Source organism: Vicia villosa, unplaced genomic scaffold (assembly GCF_029867415.1).
Source record: "Vicia villosa cultivar HV-30 ecotype Madison, WI unplaced genomic scaffold, Vvil1.0 ctg.002570F_1_1, whole genome shotgun sequence".
Lineage (NCBI taxonomy): Eukaryota > Viridiplantae > Streptophyta > Magnoliopsida > Fabales > Fabaceae > Vicia > Vicia villosa.
Window position 1 is genome coordinate 297,182 of NW_026705972.1, and position 24,629 is coordinate 321,810.

General features: G+C 36.6%; 1 protein-coding gene across 1 annotated transcript; it reads left to right on the forward strand.

The window, feature by feature from the left end:
• The first annotated feature begins 22,540 nt into the window (after positions 1-22,540).
• On the forward strand, positions 22,541-23,257 carry LOC131639243 (non-seed lectin-like). Its single transcript, XM_058909740.1, has one exon. The coding sequence runs from the start codon at positions 22,541-22,543 to the stop codon at positions 23,114-23,116; it is 576 nt and encodes a 191-aa protein (XP_058765723.1). The 3' UTR covers positions 23,117-23,257.
• The last annotated feature ends 1,372 nt before the right edge of the window (positions 23,258-24,629 follow it).

Sequence of the window (24,629 nt, forward strand, 5' to 3'; positions counted from 1 at the left end):
TTCGGTTCAATCAACCTACTCTGGGGGCATACCAAGCCAGGGATGAAGTCCACTATTAGCAGTATCAATTCAGAGCTAAACTCCCAGTTTACAACTCCTCACTTAATCACTACCCAATGACCCCTCTACCTAGGTTCTCCCTAGATACGGAATATCTCCATTCCACTCCCAATCATCGCAATGATGTCTAGCAGTCAATAACTCAGCCACTGCATCGACGGCTTAATCACCAACATTCAAAGCACACAAATAAACATATCTTAGAGTTGCTTCAAAGCTTCCTCCAAGAACACAACTCCACTCATTGTTTTACAACTTCTGAGTGAATAAAACAAACCTCTTACCTACAGGCTTCGAGGCACAAATCAGTGACCTTCCCATAAACCGGGAGGTTCACCTACACGGCTAACCCTAATGGTTACATCTTTCTAAACGCCGACTAGCTTCTTAAACTAGGTTACAAAGTTTCCTATTTATAACCTATTCCCAACTGGACTTGGGCTTACAATCACAGCATTATTTGCTGTTACAAATCACAGAAAACTTTCTGCTAAAAACAAGGTCTTCAATCATAAGTTTCGTAATTTATCTTCATAATTAGAAACTGCATAATTCTCGAATATTCTAATCTTGATTCTCTTGACCTTTAAACCTGCGCCACATAGGATTGCATAATATTCCATAGAATATTCTGCATCTTTTGAGTACTTACTGAATCTTTATATTCCAGCTCAGCAGGCGCGTGACAGCTAAATATAACAGTAACTGCTGTCAAATACTGATGTCACAGAGCATGCCGTGACATTCCATAGAACATCTTGATGCTGTACCTGTTCTGCATAAATCACAGCAAACAGTATTCTTCACTTCAATTCTCTGCTTCTCACATATCAGGGTGCCAAAAAGACAGCCCATGATTTGTTCTATTACTGATGTACAATCAACATAATCTTTAGTTTCCCAAAATAAAGACTAAGATAAATAAGGAAACATAATAGAAACAGAATAGAAACTATAGCAGCTACTGCTGTCAAACACTGATGTCATGACGTCGAGCATGACATCCAACTCACAACATGTATTAGCTTACACAACCAGAACCTGCATAACCTTTAACACTACACACCACATGTCATGACCTTAGTCAAGACAACAGAATACTCATGAATGTTTTACCACAAAATGCAGCCAATCAAAACATCTACAATCTCCCCCTTTGGCAAATTTTTGGCTAAAACATTCTGTCACCACAGCAGCACAAAAACAACTAGCAAACTACCAGTTATGCAGAATTGCTAAAGCACATCAAAACATCAGACCTGCTGAATAAGTTCCACAAGCTACACTATCACATACCATGAATAGAAATAACTTGTTCAATATGATCTGGGGTGACAATCTCTTCTCCCCCTGTTTGGCCATAAATGTTTCCAAAGCAACGTACAGCTCCCCCTTAAAAGTTACTCTACATGACATGACCACGACACACAAAAAAAAAAGCACCATCTGATAATCTTTAGATACCACTTCGCCACCAGCTTGATTAGGATACAATAAGTCACCCACAATAGGAGATCTATATTACAAGATGCACTCTTTCATAGATAGCTCATAACTTCTACCACAAGCTCCAAGAGGTGAGTAGAAAACACCTCCTTTTTGTCTTCAACTTATTACTCTTCTGCCCAAAAGTAATTTGTCTAAGACTATCCTCAAGAATAATCAGCTGCCATATGTTGATTATCTTGATCCTTCGAACCCACTTCTGAGATGAACCAAATGTCAACACATTGTGTTTTAACATCTAGCTGTTGAATTCAGCTCCTTCTTCTGCCACTTGAAAGAACTTCCTCCCTTTACAGAACCAGAGTTCAATGCTCTCATAGACCTGATTGTGAAACCAAGTTTGAGTACGCAACCTCCATCCTGCAGTTATGCAGTTATGTCATCCAAGCTCACACTTTTATGAATCCCTGCTTCTTTTCCAACAACATCAGACACTCTGATGCATGAGTCATCAGAAGGACTAGTTAGAGACTAATCCTCTAGCTGTACCAAGGATGCCACTTCCTTGAGCAAAGCTATTTCCATGATGTCAAGACTACTGCCACTTGTTCTTGACTTCACAGTGTGCATTAGCCAATGCACTTCCTTACCTAGATCAGAAATAAACTGATCCAAGTAACCACCATCAAGATTATGATGTCTTCTTCTTCTTGTGCACTCCAAAGCTGGACATGTTTCTTGCCAGGAAACCTTTTTCAGTGATCATATGCTTCTGCTGCCACCAAAGAGATAGATCTTAAAACAATTGCACTATCCTTCCTGTACATGGTCTTGAAGAAGAGATGTTCCAACATCTTTAAGAACATCAGTTATCTTGAACTTCCAAGGATAATCAATTAAATACTTGTACTTTGCACAAATAACAATTGATCTTAAATCCTTTCCTAGTTAGATTCACCCTTAGGAAAGAGAGAGATGAATCTTTCCTTACAAATGTGTCACACAACAACCAGAACCCATGTGACACCATTTAATAGCCAACTAAACACAAGGCTGAATCGGACGTGGGGAGGTTAACCAAATCTCCCCCTCAAACAAGCAATCATGGAAACTCCACACAGCTTATCCATGCATTGTACATAAAAGTCTCATTATACAACATCCCTACTAGAGGCAACTAACTCCATGAGTTATACCTATACATACTTCATACACCAGTTGAGGATACTAAACTTACATAAACCATGGTTAACAGAGATACCATGCAGCGGAAAACAACTAAAATTTATCCTCAATAAACCTCAGGCCTAAAACAATAACCTTTGCATCAGTCAGCTACACATCATTCATGATTAAGGGATAATATATGCCATATCTCAACAAGGTTTCTGGAACAGATTCACTTATGACATAACTCCTGAAAATACCTCAGATTCCACACAGTAATCTGACTCCCTTGAATCATCACACAATATTCAAAACCATACTTCACTATGCACGATACACAGTATTCAGTTTTCAACACTAACTGTTCTATGGTTAAGAAAACAATTCACACATCTGGTTCCTTTGATCAAAAGAACATACCAGATACAAGTTCATCTTTGGATTTTCATAGAGGTCTTGAAAAGAAAACCTGAATGAATCCTTTCACTTACACTGAGCTCTTCTTTCAACTCCCATAAACTTATGCCTGAAATAAACTAACATTTGGGATGGAAGGTTCAATTGATTGTATTCTGACCAATCAACACAAAAAGCAGATGTCTCCTCTTCCAGATCAGGAGTAGGTTCCAAACTAATGTACTCACACTACATAAGTTTAGCACCAGAACATCTGTTCTTCAACTGATAGCTGCATACCAGTATGCCATCAGTTCCTTCTTCTTGGAACACACAATTCTTGACAATCTTGAGGATTATCAAACAACTTTGCAGATGAACATGAGGAACACTGATCATATGAACCTCTTCAACCTCAATAACCATGCCTTTATGAGTGGACTTGAGAAAAAATCTCAAGTATCTTTGACACTTGTACTAAAGTTGAAAACAATCTGCTACAAATTCTGTTGAACACCATATAACCCTAGAGATCTTCTTTCAAAGGTAGGATTATGCATCAGATGCTATGCAGCAGAAAATAGCCATATATCAACAGAGATTACACAATGCTTACTCCCAGAACCAGTTGTAAGCATGACATCCAAGAATTGCAGCTGAACAATCCAACAATATGCTTTCTTCTTCTTCAAGTAACACAACAAGACCTAACCAATATTCTGACCAGAAAGAAACAGATAAGCACAAAGAATACCTTATCATTAACTTCACTCCCGCATGAAGGTTTTGACAATCTTCTTCTCTGTACCTTGCTATATGCTAAATAAAACACCCCAAATTCTTCACTCCCGCATGAATCATTTGGATATCCTTGAAATCAGTAACACCATCTTCCCTTGCCAAGAGAATACACCTGTTATGGTCAGTTTGGCCCTGTCTTCCACACATAGGTCCATCCTCCACTTCTAGGGACCATTCAATATGAACATGAATGTTCGAACAATCAACTACCTCCAACAACCAGAAAGTATCTTCCATGGATCTCATCCAGAAACAGACAGGATGCCTGCTCTGATACCAATTGAAATTCTGGTAAGACAGAACCCAGATGTCATATACGATGCCGTGACATCTGGTCTGTCATCAGCTTAGCTGAGGCAGTACATACAGATCCCCCAATTTTTTATTACTTCTAACATCCAGAAGTCTGAAAGTGTTGGGATCACATATCAGTTCAGTTAACATAAACAAATCTGCTTTGCAGAGATTCTGTGTTAGCACAGTCATTAAATCACACACTGATGTCAGGCACGATGTTATGACATCCAAACTGAACTTACAAATAAACATTGCAGAAAATAAACAACACAACAGAATTGTTCACCCAGTTCGGTTCAATCAACCTACTCTGGGGGCATACCAAGCCAGGGATGAAGTCCACTATTAGCAGTATCAATTCAGAGCTAAACTCCCAGTTTACAACTCCTCACTTAATCACTACCCAATGACCCCTCTACCTAGGTTCTCCCTAGATATGGAATATCTCCATTCCACTCCCAATCATCGCAATGATGTCTAGCAGTCAACAACTCAGCCACTGCATCGACGGCTTAATCACCAACATTCAAAGCACACAAATAAACATATCTTAGAGTTGCTTCAAAGCTTCCTCCAAGAACACAACTCCACTCATTGTTTTACAACTTCTGAGTGAATAAAACAAACCTCTTACCTACAGGCTTCGAGGCACAAATCAGTGACCTTCCCACAAACCGGGAGGTTCACCTACACGGCTAACCCTAATGGTTACATCTTTCTAAACGCCGGCTAGCTTCTTAAACTAGGTTACAAAGTTTCCTATTTATAACCTATTCCCAACTGGACTTGGGCTTACAATCACAGCATTATTTGCTGTTACAAATCACAGAAAACTTTCTGCTAAAAACAAGGTCTTCAATCATAAGTTTCGTAATTTATCTTCATAATTAGAAACTGCATAATTCTCGAATATTCTAATCTTGATTCTCTTGACCTTTAAACCTGCGCCACATAGGATTGCATAATATTCCATAGAATATTCTGCATCTTTTGAGTACTTACTGAATCTTTATATTCCAGCTCAGCAGGCGCGTGACAGCTAAATATAACAGTAACTGCTGTCAAATACTGATGTCACAGAGCATGCCGTGACATTCCATAGAACATCTTGATGTTGTACCTGTTCTGCATAAATCACAGCAAACAGTATTCTTCACTTCAATTCTCTGCTTCTCACATATCAGGGTGCCAAAAAGACAGCCCATGATTTGTTCTATTACTGATGTACAATCAACATAATCTTTAGTTTCCCAAAATAAAGACTAAGATAAATAAGGAAACATAATAGAAACAGAATAGAAACTGTAGCAGCTACTGCTGTCAAACACTGATGTCATGACGTCGAGCATGACATCCAACTCACAGCATGTATTAGCTTACACAACCAGAACCTGCATAACCTTTAACACTACACACCACATGTCATGACCTTAGTCAAGACAACAGAATACTCATGAATGTTTTACCACAAAATGCAGCCAATCAAAACATCTACAAGCCAATCCACAACATCTACATATGGCATGGTGAAAATGAATGCATGGCATGTTTTCAGATGTGTTATGGGTCGTGTAGCATCCATAAGAGAGGTTATTTGCACAAAATTTGCAAAGTCCAAAAGTGTCCATGACCTATAATTTCACTTCATGAGGCCAACTTTGAACAAGCATAACTCCTAGCTCAAATTGAATTTGGAGAAGGTTAAACACAATTTGGAAAGCCCTAAACATCTACTTTAAATCATTAGTTTGGAGTTTCTTAAGAATCCTTTGGCAAATTTGTGAAAAATGAGGCCAAAGTTGGAACAAAACTAGGTTAAAACACTTAGAAAAATTTCTAAGTGTTTATGACCTAAAACTCCAAAATTTCCAAAACTCTTAAATGATTGATCTTTTGAAAAAAGTTCCGTTGTAAGATGTTGTTTTATTTTGCAAGATCTACAACTTTCATGTTGGAAGTTTTTTGAGTTGTGTAGGTGAAATTTTGAGTTCTCACCATGCCTTAAAAAACCCTAATTCCCGACTTTTTGCTCCTTGATGAATTTCTTTGAATTTCTTTGGTCAAATGACTTCATTATCCATATATTGATGATATTGATCCTTAAAAGTCATGATTTGACCAAAAATCTTAAAAGTCAATGGTGATCCTATACAGTTGACTTTTTCCAGATATGGTGAGATTTTGGACTTTTGTGTAGAATCAAGATCTTTTCCTCATATGAATGATGTAAATGAATTATATTGAGGTAGTAGAGACTCTTGAATCATGTCTTGAATTTTGGATCCATGCCCTGATTAAAAGTCAACTATCTTGGTGAATTAGGTCAAAAACCCTAATTGTCGACCAGAGGACAATGATGACTGTAGACTCTGAACTGAGGTGTAATGTCCAGTGGATCTTATCATATGAGTTATTTGAAGATGATTGATGTCTTTGAATGGTTCTATGGGGCTTTTTAGGGTTTCCCAAAGGTGATCCCTGATTTTAGTCCTTGATAGGCTCCAAACCCTAGTTTGTTGATCTGAGTAATTCTGTACTTAGATGACTGGGTGTCTAATCAATCATAGGTGAAATAATGAAGTTTTTGAGTCTTATGCTTGTATTAGAGACTAATCCCTCTATTGATTGATCCTTTGCCTGAGTTTTCTTGTCTTTGAACACCCTCGATTGAATACCAGACTGCCCTAGGTACTTACTTTGATTTGATGAAAATCCTGAAGATATGTCATCTCAGGGGGGTCAAAAATTAGGGTATGACAATAGGGGTGCCAGTTCATCCGTGGAGAATGAAGGTCTTCTCTTTACTGACAACTTCAATGGGAACTCTAGTTAAAGTCGACAAGGCAACTGAGAGCTTGGAGAGATTGGATATGGTCAGGTTGTTGATTAGAACAACCAAGATAGAGTTCATCAACAAGATAGTGAAAATCAATATCAATAGAGAAAGTTTCATAATCAGAATCACAGAGGAGCTATGCGAATGTGCATACGAAGAAAGCCTGGATTATAATGATTTTTCAGACACAGAAGACGAAGAATCAATAACTTCAAACGATACATGCAATCCAGCATCAATGGAGTTTGAGGAAGATGAAGAGACAAGGAAAAAATTGAAGAGGCATTCACGCATTTAATGAACGAAGCTGAAAACGAATTGGATATGATGGAGGCGGCGCATGAAATATCAGAAAAAGAGAAAGGGAAGCATGTAACGGAGCTCGATAACAAAAAAGATGAAAGAGAAAAGTCAATAATAAATTCTCGAGGAGAAAAAGTAGTGGAGGGCGGAGAGAATTATGATTATGTGGCAGATAATAAGGAAATTAGTATTGATGAGGTGAGAGAGAATACTAAATTGGTATTATTAAGAAGGGATGACAAGAATAATGAAGAAGCTATTGGGCCCTCCCATGATGCAAGCCCACAAAGCGTAAATGGGCTACCATTAGTCATGGAGAATAACAAGGAGATAATGGAGCAAATAGAGGAACAACAAACTGAATCAAAATAGGTACAAGCCCAAGTAGAAAAAGAAGTAAAGTTAGCCCAAGCAAAAGAATCAGCAAGTGGAATGAATAAATTGTGTGGCAAAGACAGCTGCAAGTTCCCGATGAAAGCCTGTAGCGATGTAAAGGGGAAAGAAGTATTGCAAAGCAAGCTCATGCAGCAGGAAACGACCTCAAATAGAAGTGGGGCAGAATATCCAATTCAAACTTATAAGGAAAGAAGGAAAAGGAGAATCGAGATATTAAAAGAAAAGAAGAAAGCAGCCAGAAAAGGGAAAAAAGAAGCGGTGAATTTACATGTAGTCAACGAGTTAGAACACAAAATAAAAACAAAAATAAAGGCAAGCCAGAGATCCTACTGATGGAGATGAGAATGATAGATGTAATTGGATACTATTACATGGAGGGGCGAAAGAAATAGCTAGAGATGTGAGGGATTTGGGAAAAGAATATGGAATCATTCATAAAGGAGAGGAAGGGGAAATTATACAGGAGTTAATAAAAGGGTCAAAAGAGCGAGAAGAAGGATTACAATATTGCGATTTATTTAAAATTATTTACATAACTGCTATAGTTCACAATTGAGAATCAAAATGGCATAATGCATAATTCATTACCAAGTAGCACATAAAGTGCATAAGTTTGATACAAAATGGCACATAGTGCATTATTTTAATGCAAAATGGCACATGAACTGCATAATTTTGATACAAAATGACACTTAAAATTGTCAATAGTACAAGCGTAACTAGATGGCACAAAAAGTAAAACATGCTACAAGCACAACATTAAAAGTGGCACATAACGTGCATCATTACTACATAAGCTGTCATATCTTTTTCTTCCAAGACTTGAGACATGGTTTACACTCCAAGCTTAGAATCATGTCCACGAGTGGTTGTTCTTTCTTCAAGTTATGTCAATTTTATTAGTTGGTCAGTAGTTGGAACCTTGGCCTAGAATTGGATTTTGAAATCACCTCAACTTAACTCTTTCATTATGCATTCTTCTCATCTTCATAACAAGTTTTTCCCCTTCTTTTTCTTTGCTTGTGTCTGACTTGTGTCTACCACACATGATGTTAATGCCATACCTTATGTTGATTAGAGATAAACACATATCTTTTTTCTTGTCCAATATTTTCTATCAATGACTATAGAAACTACCTCCAACTCTCCTTTGTCTCAGTTTCAACAACACCAAATGTCAAGGGGAAATATTGATCATAGGGATCCATCCCTATCCATATCAATTAGTAGTTGTCCTCCATATTTGGTCTTCAGGTGACAGCCATCAATCTCAACAAATGGTCTACATCCATTTATGAAACCCTTCTTACAACCATGAAAACAAAATTAAAATGAGTCAAACCTTGGTTGTATCAAGGGAAGTGTTCTTTCAACATTGATCTTCATAATATTCCCACGATTAACTTTTGTCATCTCAACAACATACCTCCATAAATCAGCATACTGCTTATTAGAATCACCTTTAATTCTTTTCTTTTCTATCATCTTTGACTTCCATGCTCTAGCAACACTTATAGCTACTAAGAATGTCTGATATCTTGCATAATATCACAGATTCTAACTGTTTTAAATGTTTGCATTCTCTTGACTATAGCCTTGACCACCCTTTTTGAGCTTGCAAATATATTATTAAAAACCCAAGCACAAGTGTGGGTATCCACTAGTGTTTTTATAGAATATATGTGATTTTGGTCCACTTTAAAGCATTGGACTAAAAAACACATTTAGCCTTACATTCTACCCTTACCTTATAACTTTCATTTTTCACAAATGTAATTTCTCAACCATTTAACACTAACCACTCATGAATTTCCTCTCTCAAATCAACAAGAGAATTAAATTTCATACCCCACTTAAATTTTTAGTCCTTATTTAGATGCTCTTTCCTAAACCTCACAAACTCGAGCCTTTCACCATCACCAGAGTCATCTGAATCTGAATTGTCCAATTCATCACTTTAATAATTGTCTCCATTAATCTCCTTGTTATGCCTACCTAACAGTCCAACAACTCTCTCCTATGCATTTATAGATACAGTTACATCAACTCCATCAAATCCATCTACAAGAGTAGTAGCTGTATCATCCTCCCTATCATCTAACCCTTCAACCACCTTATCTTCTAATCCTTCCATATCTGACACCCGATTAACACACTTTGGAACCCTTACTCTAAGTCCAATGTTCTCAACATCATGTTGCATAAAGATATCTCTATCAATTTGATTTGCACAAGCATATGCAGGGAAATCGTATGCATCATCATCCTTTCTTATTTGAAAGAAATCCTCATATATTTCCGAAATTTTAGTCCACAACCTATAAGTTTCTTCCTTGTACCCTCACCTATTGACCAACTTGTGAATGCTTTCCATTGTCCAGTTATAAATGTGTTTCCTAGAAACATTTGTATCAATACCCCCTCTATAAATAATATTGTTTTGATTGACCATTATAAATCCACCCCATGTTGAAAACTAACATTAAAATGTTAGATATCCTATGAATAATGGTTCGAATAATATTAAAGTTCAATGTCGTATGCAAAAATCTATTTACAAATCAATGTCATACCAAAACAGAAAATAATTCACACAGTGGAAGAGAAGAAGGGTCAAAATCACTTACCTCAAACATGGAAAGCTTCAATGTCGTCAACTTCATCTTCGTCTGCAACTGTAATTGTCCACTACTTCTTTGTCTGCAACTGAAATTGTTGTCGCCGTTCTCGTTCACTCGGGCGCAATGTGAGTTGAATTCGGGAAATTTTTGGGAATGGTAACCCTAACTGTTATAGGGGTTAAACAAATACTAACATGTAATATATTAAAACAAAATTAAAATTAAATGCCATAGTGTCATTATAGGTGAAGCCACGCTGGAAAAATGAGGGAATTTTTGGTGAAATCTAGCAATTGGGAGCCTAACTGACGTAATCTGGCTCCATAAAAAACACTTCATCAATTATTTTCTACGTTGTGAACATACAAAGCGTCGATTGATATCGTAGTCATTGAATGTAACCTTCCACCATCCTTTTCCTCATCGTTACCCACTATTTAATAGATATCAAGATCAACAACATCAAAATTAGTAGCTTTGTTAATGGAACCATCTCAAAAATAAAATAATCCAAATAAAATGAAAGCCTCGTTATTTAATAATTATCAACACAAATATTAAGCACCCAGGTGGACATTTTAGTGTTAAAAAAAGAAAAGAAATGAAAACTCAAATAAAATAAAATACAAATCAAAATTTTATTATCATAATAAGAAACAAACTCCACTATGAAAAAATTATCTTAAAGCCTTAAACCCGACTCCAATGTCAACGAGTAATAGACAAGAGACAATAATGTATTCTCTAAGTTTGACAATAAAATGCTATCGTTTTCTGGTGTGTTTTAGCTGTTTGGCATGACAAACTCGTCTGTTCAGGAGGAAGGGTGGACTAAGGTGGGAAGGAGTGTGCATAGGAGGGGTTATGCTGAAAGGTGGGACGTAGAAGGAGGTGGTGTTAGGAAGGAAGCGGACGCGAAGGTTACGACTTTCTTTTTCATGGAGTTTAGTTTGAAATGGAAGGCAAGGGATCTTATGTTTGAGTTTAAAGATTTGGGGGATATTGATGAGGTTGTTATACCCCCGAGAAGGGACAAACGTGGTAGGAGATACGGTTTTGTTCGGTTCTTCAACGTCAAAGATGAGAAAATGTTGGCTATCAAGCTGGATAGTTTAGTTTTAGAGGGCGGGAAACTGTATGCGAATCTGCCAAGATTTCAAAGAACGGTGAGGGAACAAGACATTCAGGGATGGAAGAATACAAAGGTGAGAAGGGAGTTTTCTGGTGGCTCGAAGGAATGAGGGCTTACCAGTAAAAGTTCTAGGGCTTGGATAGATAAGAGATCCTTTGTGGATGTCATCCATAATAGGGATGCTAGTGCAGTTAAGGAGACGGAAGGTTTGGGGGGAAAATATATTTTCATCTCTTGTGATAAGGAAGAGTTTGAGAGATACAATAAGGCTTTCATTTGTATCGTCAAAGAGGCTGGGAGTGTGATGAACTTGAAGAAGATTTTTCTTGAAGAAGGCCTTTTCTCGATTAGGATTACTGTCTTAGGTCCCAACTTGTGCTTGCTCGAGGATTTGGTGAGTGGAGAAGTGGAGGCATTCATTGAGGAACGAAGAGAATGGTGGGAGTTTTGGTTCAGTTCCATAAAACCTTAGGATCCAAAAGCTGTGGATTTAGAGAGGTTTTTATGGCTGCGTATTTCTGGCATACCGTGTCATGCATGGGGAGAGAATTTTTTTCAAAGCTTTGGTGGAATCTCTTGGTAGCTACATAAGGTGTGACGAGATTATTTATAAGGTCACGGAGAATGGAGCTGATCAACGTAAATATTAAAGCTGTTATTGATGGTGTCACGTTCTCTATCAACATGAGAGAAGATAACTCGTTGAAGAAGGATGCTGTGGTGTGTAGAAGTAACATTGGTGAGGGTTCGGTGTCATCAGATTCTTCTTTCGGAGATTGCTCCGATAAGGAGTTTGTCGAGTTTGAAAGGAACAATGCGGAGGATGTAGCAGCGGTGGACTCTTCAGAACTGGTGTTGGAGATTGTGCAAGTTGGAAAAAGTCCTCATGAGGTCTCTCAGTCTGTCAGTACGGCGGATAGCAGTAATCCTTCACGTTTTAAGGAAGATATGTGTGTAAAGGTTGGAAATGTGGTAGGAGATAGTTCTTGTGCTAAGGTTTTGTCTGGAAAAGAGAACCAGGTTTCAGATTCATTTAATGCTCCCTTTCATAAACATGCTTTTGGAGAAAGAGGGTCTCTAGGTTTTCCAGGATCTCGTTCAGATACCGCTAGTAGTAATCATGATGGCGGGACCAAGGTGAGAGAATCGTTTGTAGAGGTGGGTGGAGAAGAAAATTCTGGGTGATGTGGGGCCAGAGAATCCAATTCTTTTATTGATATTACTAATGAGAGTGGGCCAGAAAGAATAGTAAAATCACCCGTTTTGTCTTGTGGGCCGGAGGTGGATAAGGTTCATGATGTGGCCCATTGTCGTTTGACTTGGCCTGTAGAAACATTAACAAAAATAAATCAAAAACTCTGGCCAAACAGAAGAAGAAAAAACCGGTTCTAGATTTGGGAAAAAGGGTGGAGATTGCGCCCTCCTTTTATGCTTGTATAGCGCCAAGATCAGGAGGCTCTTCGAAGAATAAATCTGTTGTGGAGGACATCAATAAAATCGACGGGTGACTCCATTTCCAATGGTGAGTCCTTCTCTTGCAATTCTCTATCTGATTCGGATATTTTACGATGTAATCATAGATTGTATAAAAAACCGTATTCTAAGGTGGGGAAGAAGCTTTGGAATTCTATTTCTAAGCTAGGAGTTTCAGGAGTTGTTGAGGATAGTATAAGCATCAAATTGTTAGATGTCTTAGAGAACAAAGATAAGGTGTGTTCAGAGGGAAGGAAGAAGGCTATAGATTTTTTACCATGAATTTACTATCATATAATATCAGAGGTGGTGGTTCTCTTTTGAAAGGGAAGAGAGTGAGTTTTCTGATCCAATCTTTCAACATAGATGTTTGTCTTATACAAGAGACCAAATTACCGTGTTTTAGTGATATTTTTGCTAAGAATTTTTGGGGCAGCAGTGGCGTTGAGTGGACTGCTTCAAATTCTTTAGGTGCGGCAGGAGGTATGGTAATTCTTTGGAGGAAGGATTCTTTGTCCCTTAACTATAGTTTTATTGGAAAAGGGTATGTGTGTATTAATTTCATCTGGAAAGGTGTCCGTTGTAATCTTGTGAATGTGTATGCTCCGTGTAGTGTGATGGAGAGAAGGTTAGTATGGAGGTCCTTATTGGAGAAAAAAACAAGAATGGTAACGAGGAGTGGTGCGTTGTGGGAGATTTTTAATGAAATTGTGAGAAAGGAAGAAAGAATTGGGGAAGGTTCTCCTTCTAATTCTAGAGGTATGATGGAGTTTCGTGAATTCATAGAGAATATGGAGTTGGTGGACATTCCTTGTGTTGGAGGAAAGTATACGTTGTTCAAAGATAATGGGAAGGCAATGAGTAGACTTGATAGGTTTCTAGTCCCGAGAAAGATGTTAGATATGTGAGGGGTGTTGGATCAAAGGATTGAGAAGAGAGATATTTCGGACCATGCTCCGATTCGGTTGAATTTAGCGGTGTTGGATTGGGGGCCTAATCCCTTTAAATTTAATAATGTGTGGTTCAAGCATATTGATTTCAAGTCTTTTGTTAGGGAAGAATGGGGGAAGATGTGTGTTAACGGAAGGGGAGATTTTATTTTGTTTGAGAAACTTAAACGTTTGAAAGCTCGCCTTCGTGAGTGGAATAGGGAAGTGTTCGGTTGGATAGACTTGAAAGTCAAAGAGGAGGTGGATAATATTAATGATATGAATAATTTGTTGGTGGAGTATATTGGTGATAATGTGGAAGATTTGGTTTAGAGGAGGAGGGATGCGACAAAGGAGGCTTGGAATAACTTGCAAGTGAAAGAGTGTATGCTTAGATTAAAGTCTAGGCAATTGTGGATGCATGAGGGGGATAGAAACACAAGCTTTTTCCACAATTCCATCAAAGATAGACAAAGAAGAAACTCGATTTCTTTGTTGGAAGGGAAGAATGGTTCGGTTGAGGGTGTTATGAACATCAAGAATGAGATCTTTGGCTATTTTGAAGATTTTTACAAAGAAGAAAATTTTAAGAGACCTATTTTGGAGGATTTGAATCTTAAGTGTTTGAGTGAGGGAATGCCTCGTGGCTTGAGAGACCTTTTTCGGAGGAAGAGATTAAGGATGTCGTTTGGGCTTGTGATGGTAACAAGAGCCCGAGACCGGATGGGTTCTCGTTAGAAATCTTCAAAGGCAATTGGGAGGTGGTTAAAGGGGATGTTGGTAGATTTGTATCGGATTTTTATGATAAGGCAAGTCTTACGAAAGGGTGTACTTCATCTTTCATTACCTTAATTCCGAAAGTGAAAAACCCTCAATCTTTAGCCGATTTTAGACCCATTTGTCTTGTTGGAAGTTTGTATAAGATTATTTCAAAACTTTTGGAGGCTAGATTAAAGTGTGTTATCAGAAATCTTGTTTCTAGTAACCAAACGGCTTTTGTCCCCGGTAGAAGTATTTTGGATGGTGTTCTTGTTGTGAATGAGGTGTTGGATTATGCTAAGAGGGAGAAAAGAAGTTGTGTGGTTCTTAAGGTTGATTTTGAAAAGGCCTATGATCGTGTGAGTTGGAATTTCGTGAGATTTGTGTTAGAGCGGATGAGGTTTGGAGTAAGATGGATGAGATGGATGGAATGTTGCATTTTCACTAGTAGTATGTCCGTCCTTGTCAATGGGAGTACCACGAAAGATTTCAAGGTTGAGAAGGGTTTTCGTCAAGGGGACCCGTTGTCTCCTTTTTTATTTGTATTGGTCATGGAGGTGCTTACGGCGCTCATGAGAAAGGCAAAAGAAATAGGAGATTTCCGGAGCTTTAAGGTAGGTGTTAACGAGGAAGTTGATTTACTCCAATTCGCGGATGACACAATCTTTATTTCGGAGGGCGATACGGCAAATTTATGGAGCATGAAAGCCATTCTAAGAGGTTTTGAGTTAATGTCGGGTTTGCGTATTAATTTCCTTAAGAGTAACATCTTCGGAATCAATGTTGGTGATTGGTTTCTTGAAGCGGCTTCTAGTTTTCTCTCGTGTAAGGTGGGTAGTCTTCCGTTCAAGTATTTAGGAGTTAAAGTGGGTGGTAGTCCTATAAGTACTACAATGTGGAAGGATCTTATTGTGTTCATTAGGAAAAGATTAGCCGTTTGGAGAGGTAAGAATCTTTCTTTAGCAGGTCGTGTGGTCTTGATTAACGCGGTGATTAATGCTATTCCTATTTACTCTTTATCCTTTTACAAAGCCCCGAAGAAGGTGTTAAATGAGATTCGGGCGATTCAAAGTAACTTCCTTTGGAGTGGTGGTGATGTGAGAAAATTTATCCATTGGGTGTGTTGGGATACGGTTTGTAAAACTAAAGAGGAAGGTGGTCTAGGAATCAAAAACGTGGAAATTATGAATGTGACTCTTATAAGTAAGTGGAAATGGAGGATTTTAAATGAGAATGAAGCGGTTTGGAATGGCATTCTTAGAGATAGATACGGCAAGGTGAAGCTTAAGGTTCTAGTAGGTGATGTGGCGGTAGTGGGACCGAAGGATTCTATATGGTGGAGAGATGTTTTGGTGTCGGATAATTATGAGAGACTTCTTGTCAATCACTTCTCGCGGGCGGTTAAGTGTAGTGTGGGAAACGGAGAAGATATTCCGTTTTGGTACGCTTGTTGGCTTGATCAACATCCTATTATGGAGGCTTTTCCGGAATTATTTCAGGTGGCAACAGATCACTTAATTTTAGTGGCTGAAGTGGGGAATTTTGGCAAAGACGGATGGATTTGGGACGTGCAGCTGCTGCTGCCAGTGGCGTCTTCCGGCATGCTGCCAGCGGACAGCAATTTTTTTTCCATTCTATTGTAGGATTTGGCAGCACTGCTGCAGCAGCGTCTCCCTCACGAGAACGAGAGTGATTCTTTCACTTGGATGGAGGATTCGTCGGGTGTTTTTAGCGTAAAGTCTTGCTATGATCGGTTCAAGCCTTTTTTATTGGGACCTCCACTGCAAGCAAGCTTGGTAAAGGCCTTGAACTATTTGTGGAAGGTTAGAATCCCCTAAAAAATTCTTTTCTTCGGTTGGAAATTTTTGCACAATAGATTAGCTACAAAAGACCAATTGTTCAAGAGGGGGATTTGGGTGGAGGCTATTGATCTAGTGTGTGTCATGTGTTTGAAGGAGGAGGAATCTTTATATCATTTATTCGGTGAATGTGAGATAGTTCAAAATATTTGGAGGAGGGTGCATTGTTGGTTAGGTTCTACTCTTGGTTTGTCTTTTGAGAACATTGTCTCTTTTTTCCTCTATTGCGATATCGTGAAGTTCCCGACTAAGAGAGCCATTGTAGGTGTGATTTGGTTAACCACTATTTGGTGCATATGGTTGAAGCGGAATGCTATTATTTTCAAGAAGAAGGTTTTTAGCTTTACGGAATGTATGTCGAATATTACCCTTTTTTCTTGGAACTTCATGTTAGCTTTCTTCAAATTAGGAGAGCTTTGTAATTTTCACTATTGGAATATCTTACTGCTCGTTTGTTTCGAGTAGTTAGAGCTTTTCGTTTGTTTCTCTCGGGTGGAGTATCCATTATACTCCATTGATTAATATCATTGCTTATTTAAAAAAAAGAGTTTGGCAATAAATACCTTTCCTACTATGATTGAAGACAGAGAACGAAGCAGAGGCCCGTTAATATCTTCAAAAGGAGGTGTTTATGGTTATGTTAAAGATAATTATTAGGGTATGAAGAAATGAAGGTTATTTTAAAAGGATGTCTACTACAAACCACGTTAATATTGTTTTAATTCCAAATAATAAATATATTTTTTTAACAAAAAGCCTTCGGGTAAAACCTACCCTGTCTCCGACCATTTTAAAAGCGGAATAGACTGGGCAGATCAAATTAATACACCGAGCCGAAAAATCTCGCCCCGACCCATAAAAATAGTGGATTAAACTGGCGGAACTGACAGACTAGATCCGTTTTGCCACCCCTAAAAAGAAATTACCTCAAAAAGTGAGATTCATAATTCTCAAATGTTTACCAAATTAACAAAGAATTAAGAGATGAAACAAATGGAAGAATAATAGGTAGTACAATTTAAATGCTTCCTAATTTTATTAATGCAAAAAAAGTTTTTAAGAATTAAATTGGTAAAGATGTGAGAGAAACTAAGCATGTGACTTAAGCCACTGATGAGAAAAAAATTCTTTTAAAATGTGAATTTTAAAGTAACGAAAAAAAATAGGAGTGACAAACGGACATGTCCGTTCCGTTTAGGCTCATCCTGCAAAAGTATGCAAAAAAACGGGGTAGAGCGGGACGGTCATAGTTAAGGGTGCGGGCTTAAAACTTTGGTCCTCCTCTTAAAAAAGTGAGGGTGGGACGGGTTTTGCCCGTGGGCACTGAACTTTTTAAGTTTAAAAATATAAAATTTATATTAATGCACGTGCCCAGAAAAGTTCACATAAAAAATGAGACGAGACTGAATATCACATTAGAGGATGAAAGACAAAAATCTTTGTCCATCTCACACAAAAATGAGGTCAAAACGGACATAGCCAACGGGCCGGGTCCGTTTTGCCATCCATAAAAAGTAGTGTTAAAAGACGTTTCAGTAACATAACATCCAATCGAAGGATAGTAAACTGAATTCTTTATATATTTATTTATATTTAATTTAATTTAATTTATTTTAAGTCAGGTTTAACTTTGATTTTGTATTTTTTTATAATATTTTATTTTATTTTTTATAAAAAATTAAAATTAGTCAAATAAATTTTAAAAAAATTGATGATAAGTTATTATAACAGTGTAAAACTATCTTTTTTTACCGTGTATACATTTTAAAATTATTCCAAAGAAAAATATTAAATTAGGGTATTTATTTTTTAAAAAAATAATTTTTATCATCAGGGAAACACAACCTCAAAGTAATTTCTGATTATTATAAAAATCTCTAAAAGTTAATTTTAACAATACTCAGTTTATTTATTTGTCGCATACCTCGCGTTGAACGTCCGTCGTATCCACCACAGTAGCGCCGCACTTTGCAAACATCCCCGATAGTGAAACTCCCTGTCACAAGCTTCCACGCTGCATCAAGTTTCGGTTAATATTCAGTTTACTGCTATTAATTTTCTTGCTTCTATGACGTTATTTCCCATATTCCTCTACAATTTAAAGAAATAATTTCACATATAGTGGGGTATGGTTAGAAATTAATTCAAGGGAATGAGTTCCTGCAATTCTAGGGGCTGCCAAGACAAGAATAATACTCCCTACGGTCTAGTTATAAGAGACAAATTTATTCGGCAATCAATGTATATGGTAAACCAGATACATTCATTATTCGATGAATTTAAAAAGTAATTTTTCTATCATAAATAAGACCAGAGGAAGTACCGAGTAGTCACTAGCGGCCAATACCAGCGTTATCCCGCTATAGCGGAGCAGAGACCGGCCGCTACGGGAAGAGCCTTAGCGGTGCAGAATATTATAGTGCCCGCTATAGGCTAAATAGCGGAGCAGGGATGTTTTTGTCCTGCTATCCTTTTTCCCCTAAACAAAATCCAAAATTATCCTTTAAATTTACAACATTTTAAGCATAATGATGGGTTTTTCAACCAAATTTGAGTTGAGACTCAACATTAACATTTCTTCATAGGAGTTTATTTTACGCACTTCAAAATCCATGTGTGCTTTGATTTATGAATATTTTTAGAATTGGGTTATTTGTTTATTTTTACATTAAAAATGTTTAAAATTATTATAATTTTTCCCGAAAATTATCAAGTATTGCGGTCATTCTGATATGCTGTTTCTGCTAACTTGGGAGTATTATATATGGATTTATGATGTCTCATAAGGGAAACAATATGAATTTCAGGAACCCTAACCCTTATTTCATTAGAATCCTAACCCTAACCCATATATTTTTCCAGAAACTTCACAATCAACATCATAAATAATCGGATTAACAAGAAAAGCTAAGTGGTTACCTCGTATTTTATTGTGTGCTTTTCTGGATGATCTGCCCCTAATATTTCTTCTTCCCTTCTATTTATAGGTACAAGATTTGAGGCTGAGTTCAAGTGATTTTAGGGTTTTAGTTGTGAAACCCTAAATCTCTACGAAGAAGAACTTTTAAGTGAAGGGTTTAGGATCCGCATGAAGATTCAACAAGTTCAAGATTTTCTTCTCTTCTCCTCCTCCCCTCTCCCCTTTTGGGTTTTAATTTATAGATTAAAATTAGATTTAATTAGGAAATTTTGTATTTGATTGTTATTATGAATCAAATTTGAATTGATTTAGTTTTTTCTTTTTAGGTTTAGAATCTAAATGTATCTGGACTTGAAATTTGTACTGTAATCATATATTCAATTGAATCTCTTCTTTCCTTTTCAATTTTTGGATTGATTTGATCCGTGGTTTTGGGCTTGGATATTATTTTTAGGGTTTGTGTGATGGACATGGAGGCGCCTTGCAGACCTGGGATGAACCCTAGTTGACTAATAGTTAACTCTCTCACAAAACAATAATTTTTTTTTTTTGCTATTCGCAACGGTGTCGACCCACCACAGGTAGGCCACTAATCCGGCTCGTGCGGAGAGGCATGCGGTAATAATATTATATTATAAATGATAATTGAGAATAATACCTAATATTAAAGATAATAATTGAATTATTAAATATTAATAATAATAACCATTTAATTAATGGCAGCTAGTTAGTAATTAGTAATTAATAATAAAAATGATTAGGATTGAGAATTATAATAGTTGACTCGGTCAACTAGAAGAAAAAAATGAATTACAAATAAAATGTAGATATGGGTCAGCAACAGAGTAAAATTTGAATCAACTTTAGCCCAATCACTTCATATACTCTCCTAACAAGAACCTTTCAGATGGTCTTTCCACTTGAATATGGTAATAAACCCAAGTTAATAAAATACAAAATAAACCAATCCTTAAGAAAGCAAATAGATGTTAGTACCAACAAATAATAAAAAATAAAAATAAAAGACTTAAATAAGCAAAATTGATTATTAACATCAATGCGGGCAAATTTAGGGTATGACAGGCCGGCCTCCGGAGTGCCGCAATTCCGATGCGGCATGTTTAAGTGCTCAAGTGTCATCTTACAAGTCGCCGCCTCCATGCCCACGCCCACACTCTCGGACCCGGTGTCGCCACCGGCGAGGGATTGTTTGGTTGTGACAAGTAGCATAATACTTGGGACCACCACATATGTCCATGTGATACCTTATCCTCTTTGGCTCCTTTCGTGATTTAATGTTTCAAAGATTTTATAAATGCTTTTAAAGTTTGCTATACTTTCTACCTGGGACTATTAACAATGTATTTATTGTCATTAACTCAATTGTCTCTTTTGTCATTCGGTAACAACACCCATGATAATTATTGTTCATAATTTCCAACATTTTATATATGTGTTAGCAATTTTGAGAGTCTTCGTTGACTTCTCTATGGGAAAGTTCTCGGTGCTTTCTAATATTTTTAGTTTGGGTCTTGCTAACCAGTGCCTTTAGGGCAATGGTTAAGCATTCCAAAAAAAAAGTAAATATTATATAAAAAATTTAATATTTCAATTTTTGAGACATTAAATACGTAAATTACCGAGATAAATTTACTATTTTTAAAATGTTAACCATTGTCTTGAGGACACTTGTTAGCATTTTCCTTTTAGTTTAGTGATGACAGTTCTAGAAAGTTGAGATCTAACTTTTTTTTTTCCTTCTTTATATCTAGTGTATTTACATTGATTTCCTCCCTCTTTCTTAAGGATGATTTGAATTCGTGTTGTATTTTATTTTCTTGTCCCGACCATTTTCCTTTATAGGGAATGGATAGGGTGTTGTTACCCACATGGATTCAGATTTGTTGTAACTTCCAGTGGAGCATCGTGAAGTAGCTAAACCCTTATAAAGTAGTTATTCTAAGAAGTAAATAAGGTTTTTTTTAAGCATATTACTCATGTTAGTTTGTATGACATTATATATTTGGTTAAATGGTTGTTTTTATTATTAGTTTAAAAACTTTTAGTATACCATTATCTTTTGAACTATAATTGTATCACGAATTTCAGTTCTATTGTGAATTGTGCCATTATTCATTTACTCTTTTTAATTTCTTGAAGGTGAAAATTAAAAACTAGTAAGGGATACTTGAAGATGAAAACTAGTATTTATCTCTCTTAATTTAGTATAGTTGGTTATTTTGTTATACATGGAGTATTTTGATATGTATGTAATCCAATGTTGTTTACCATATCGTATTCTTACGTGTGAATATACTTTATTAATATAATTATTCTATTCTTGTTATATAAATGTTTCATTAATATGGTTATTTTTTCCATATTCATAACATTTTGCAGAAGTTATTAACCTCCTCAAAATAACCGCCCCAATTTATTACGATCCATACCAGAGGTCACTTAGAACTCCCGCAAATAAATTTTGGAAATTGTACAAGCGGGAGTTTTTAAAACTCCCACAAAAATAGTTACGGAGGTAAAAAAAAACCCCTCAAATTAAAATAATAACCCCGGTAACTCAAGTGCGTTTTTTGTAGTGTTTATTTTGAATATAGTCCTTCTGTTTAAATATTTCAACATGTAAAAAAATTGGTGAATGAAAAAAAATTGAAAAAGGAAACAATACATATTATTTTTAATCTTTTATCATTCACCTTTTTGTTGTTGCAAAATAGTAATTTATTACCTCGGTGGATTTAAAAACCGAGGGGAAAAGTCTCTATTTTATTTCTTTTTTTTAAAAAAAGAAATAACCTTTCACCTTGGTTTTACATAATAACTGAGGGGAAAAGAAACCCAACTTTGTCTACAGCGAATATTGCTTTATATTTAGAAAATAACAACGCTCAAGATATTGTCAAAACATCAATTCAAGAAAATCCTCTACATCCAATAAGAGCGTGTAAACCATCACTATATATCTTCACTACTACAAATTTGACATTTGATAAACAGTTTTTACATCAGGTATATAAATATATGATGTGAGAAATATTTATTAAATGATTTTACATCAGCTTAAATAACCAATTGATGGGAAAAAAATTGAATTTAGTGATTTTACATCAGGTAATTTATTCAAATGATGGAAAAACAAATGCGGTGGCAAACTTGTAACGATACTACTGGCCAAGTTGCCAGCTTTAACACTTCCTTTTCGTTCGTTGTAGAATCCCCGGAGGAACAACCTTGTCCAACTGATGGACTGATCTTTTTCATTGCACCCCTGGACACCGTGATTCCCAATAACTCAGACAGTAGATATCTAGGAGTAGTTGATGGTAAAAATGCTATAAATCGATTTGTTGGTTTAGAGTTTGACCTTTATCCCAATTATTTTGATCCCTATATGAGACATATTGGAATCGATGTCAACTCTTTAATTTCGCTCAAAACTGAGAAATGGAATTGGGTGAGTGATTCATTGACAAAAGTAACTATAACATATGACTCTCCTTCTAACGAGTTGAGTGCTCTTGTCACTTACGAGAATGGAGAATACACTAGCATTGCACAAGCGGTTGATTTGAAAACTGTGCTTCCCAACATTGTTAGGATTGGTTTTTCTGCTACTTCAAAAACTGGTGTAGCACACAACATTCATTCATGGTCATTCGCATCAGACTTGGAAACAACTATAAGCAGTGTCTCAGACATATGAATGAATAATATTATTACAGTACAGGCTATGCTTACTTACCAGCAGCTTGTAATAATTAACTAATATTTCTAAATAATGACCCTGCTTACTAGCAGCTACGTGTAATTTCTTATAAAATAAAGACCATGCTTTTCTACTATGTTTCAGTTCAATTTTCTTGCTATATTTCAATTATATTTTTGTTTTGTCTTAATATATTTCTTTTTAAATAAATACAATGCTTGAACTATGCGAATTAATAGTAGCTTGAAATTATAAAATAAATAGTGTTTACCACATATTTATTATTAATTTTCATATTAATAAATAATTACATATACATGAAGTGTATAAGACCACTTTCGAGTAAAAAAAAAAAACTGAAAAAAAAATCGTTGCAGGATCTGGGTACTCAAGTAGATCCATACTCAGGTTATTTTGCTTCTATTGCGCCCAGGAGTTTCAAGAGGAAGGAGAAGAAAGCCTCTCTTGCGGACCATCCGATAGATGAAGATGATGATATCTCTAACGGTACGTTCATTCCATGTTCTTCTCATACTGACTCTGAAGTGTTACGCTGTAATAGTAGATTACTGAATCCTCTGCATTCAGAGGTGGGGAGAAAGATGTGGAATTCAGTCATTAATTTAGGAGTGTCGGGGCAGAAGGATGATTTGATGGGTATTAATAAAATGGAGGGCCTTGAAAGGAGGGGTTTAGAGGATGAGTTGGTGAGGAAGGCGAAATATAAGGAATTATGATTATTCTTTCATATAATATTAGAGGGGGTGGTATAGCATCAAAAAGAAGAAGAATCAGTTATCTGTTAAATTCTTGCAAGGCAGACATTTGTTTTCTTCAGGAAACAAAATTGTCTTTGTTAAGTGACGTTCTGGCTAGTTCCTTTTGGAGTGGCTCCGATTTGGAATGGTCGGCTGGTAATGCGGTAGGTGCAGCAGGAGGAACGGTTATTTTATGGAAGAAGGGTCTGTTGGATGTTTTATATAGCTTCACGGGTATCGGTTACGTAGGTATTAATGCTGATTGGAAAGGGCTAAATATTAATTTGATTAATATTTACGCTCCTTGCAGTGCTGCAGCGAGGAAAAAGTTGTGGAATTCGTTGATTGATATCAGGGCCAGAAACTCTACTTCCGAATGGTGCATTGGTGGAGACTTTAATGAGATTTCGAACAGTGATGAAAGAGTAGGGAGTGGGAATTACTTTTGCAGAAAAGGCATGGAAGAGTTCAGGGAATTCATTGGTGAGATGGAAGTGGAAGACGTTCCGTGTGTGGGAGGAAGATTCACTTGGTTCAAAGATAACGGGAAAGCAATGAGTAGGATCGATAGATTTTTGCTTTCGAAAAACCTTATTGATGTGTGGGGAGTGGTAGATCAACGGATTTGTAAGAGGGATATATCAGATCATGCTCCTATTCTTCTATTCCCCGGTGTTCTAGATTGGGGACCAAAATCTTTCAAATTTAACAATGCTTGGTTCAAGCACGAAGCTTTCAAGGGATTTATTCAT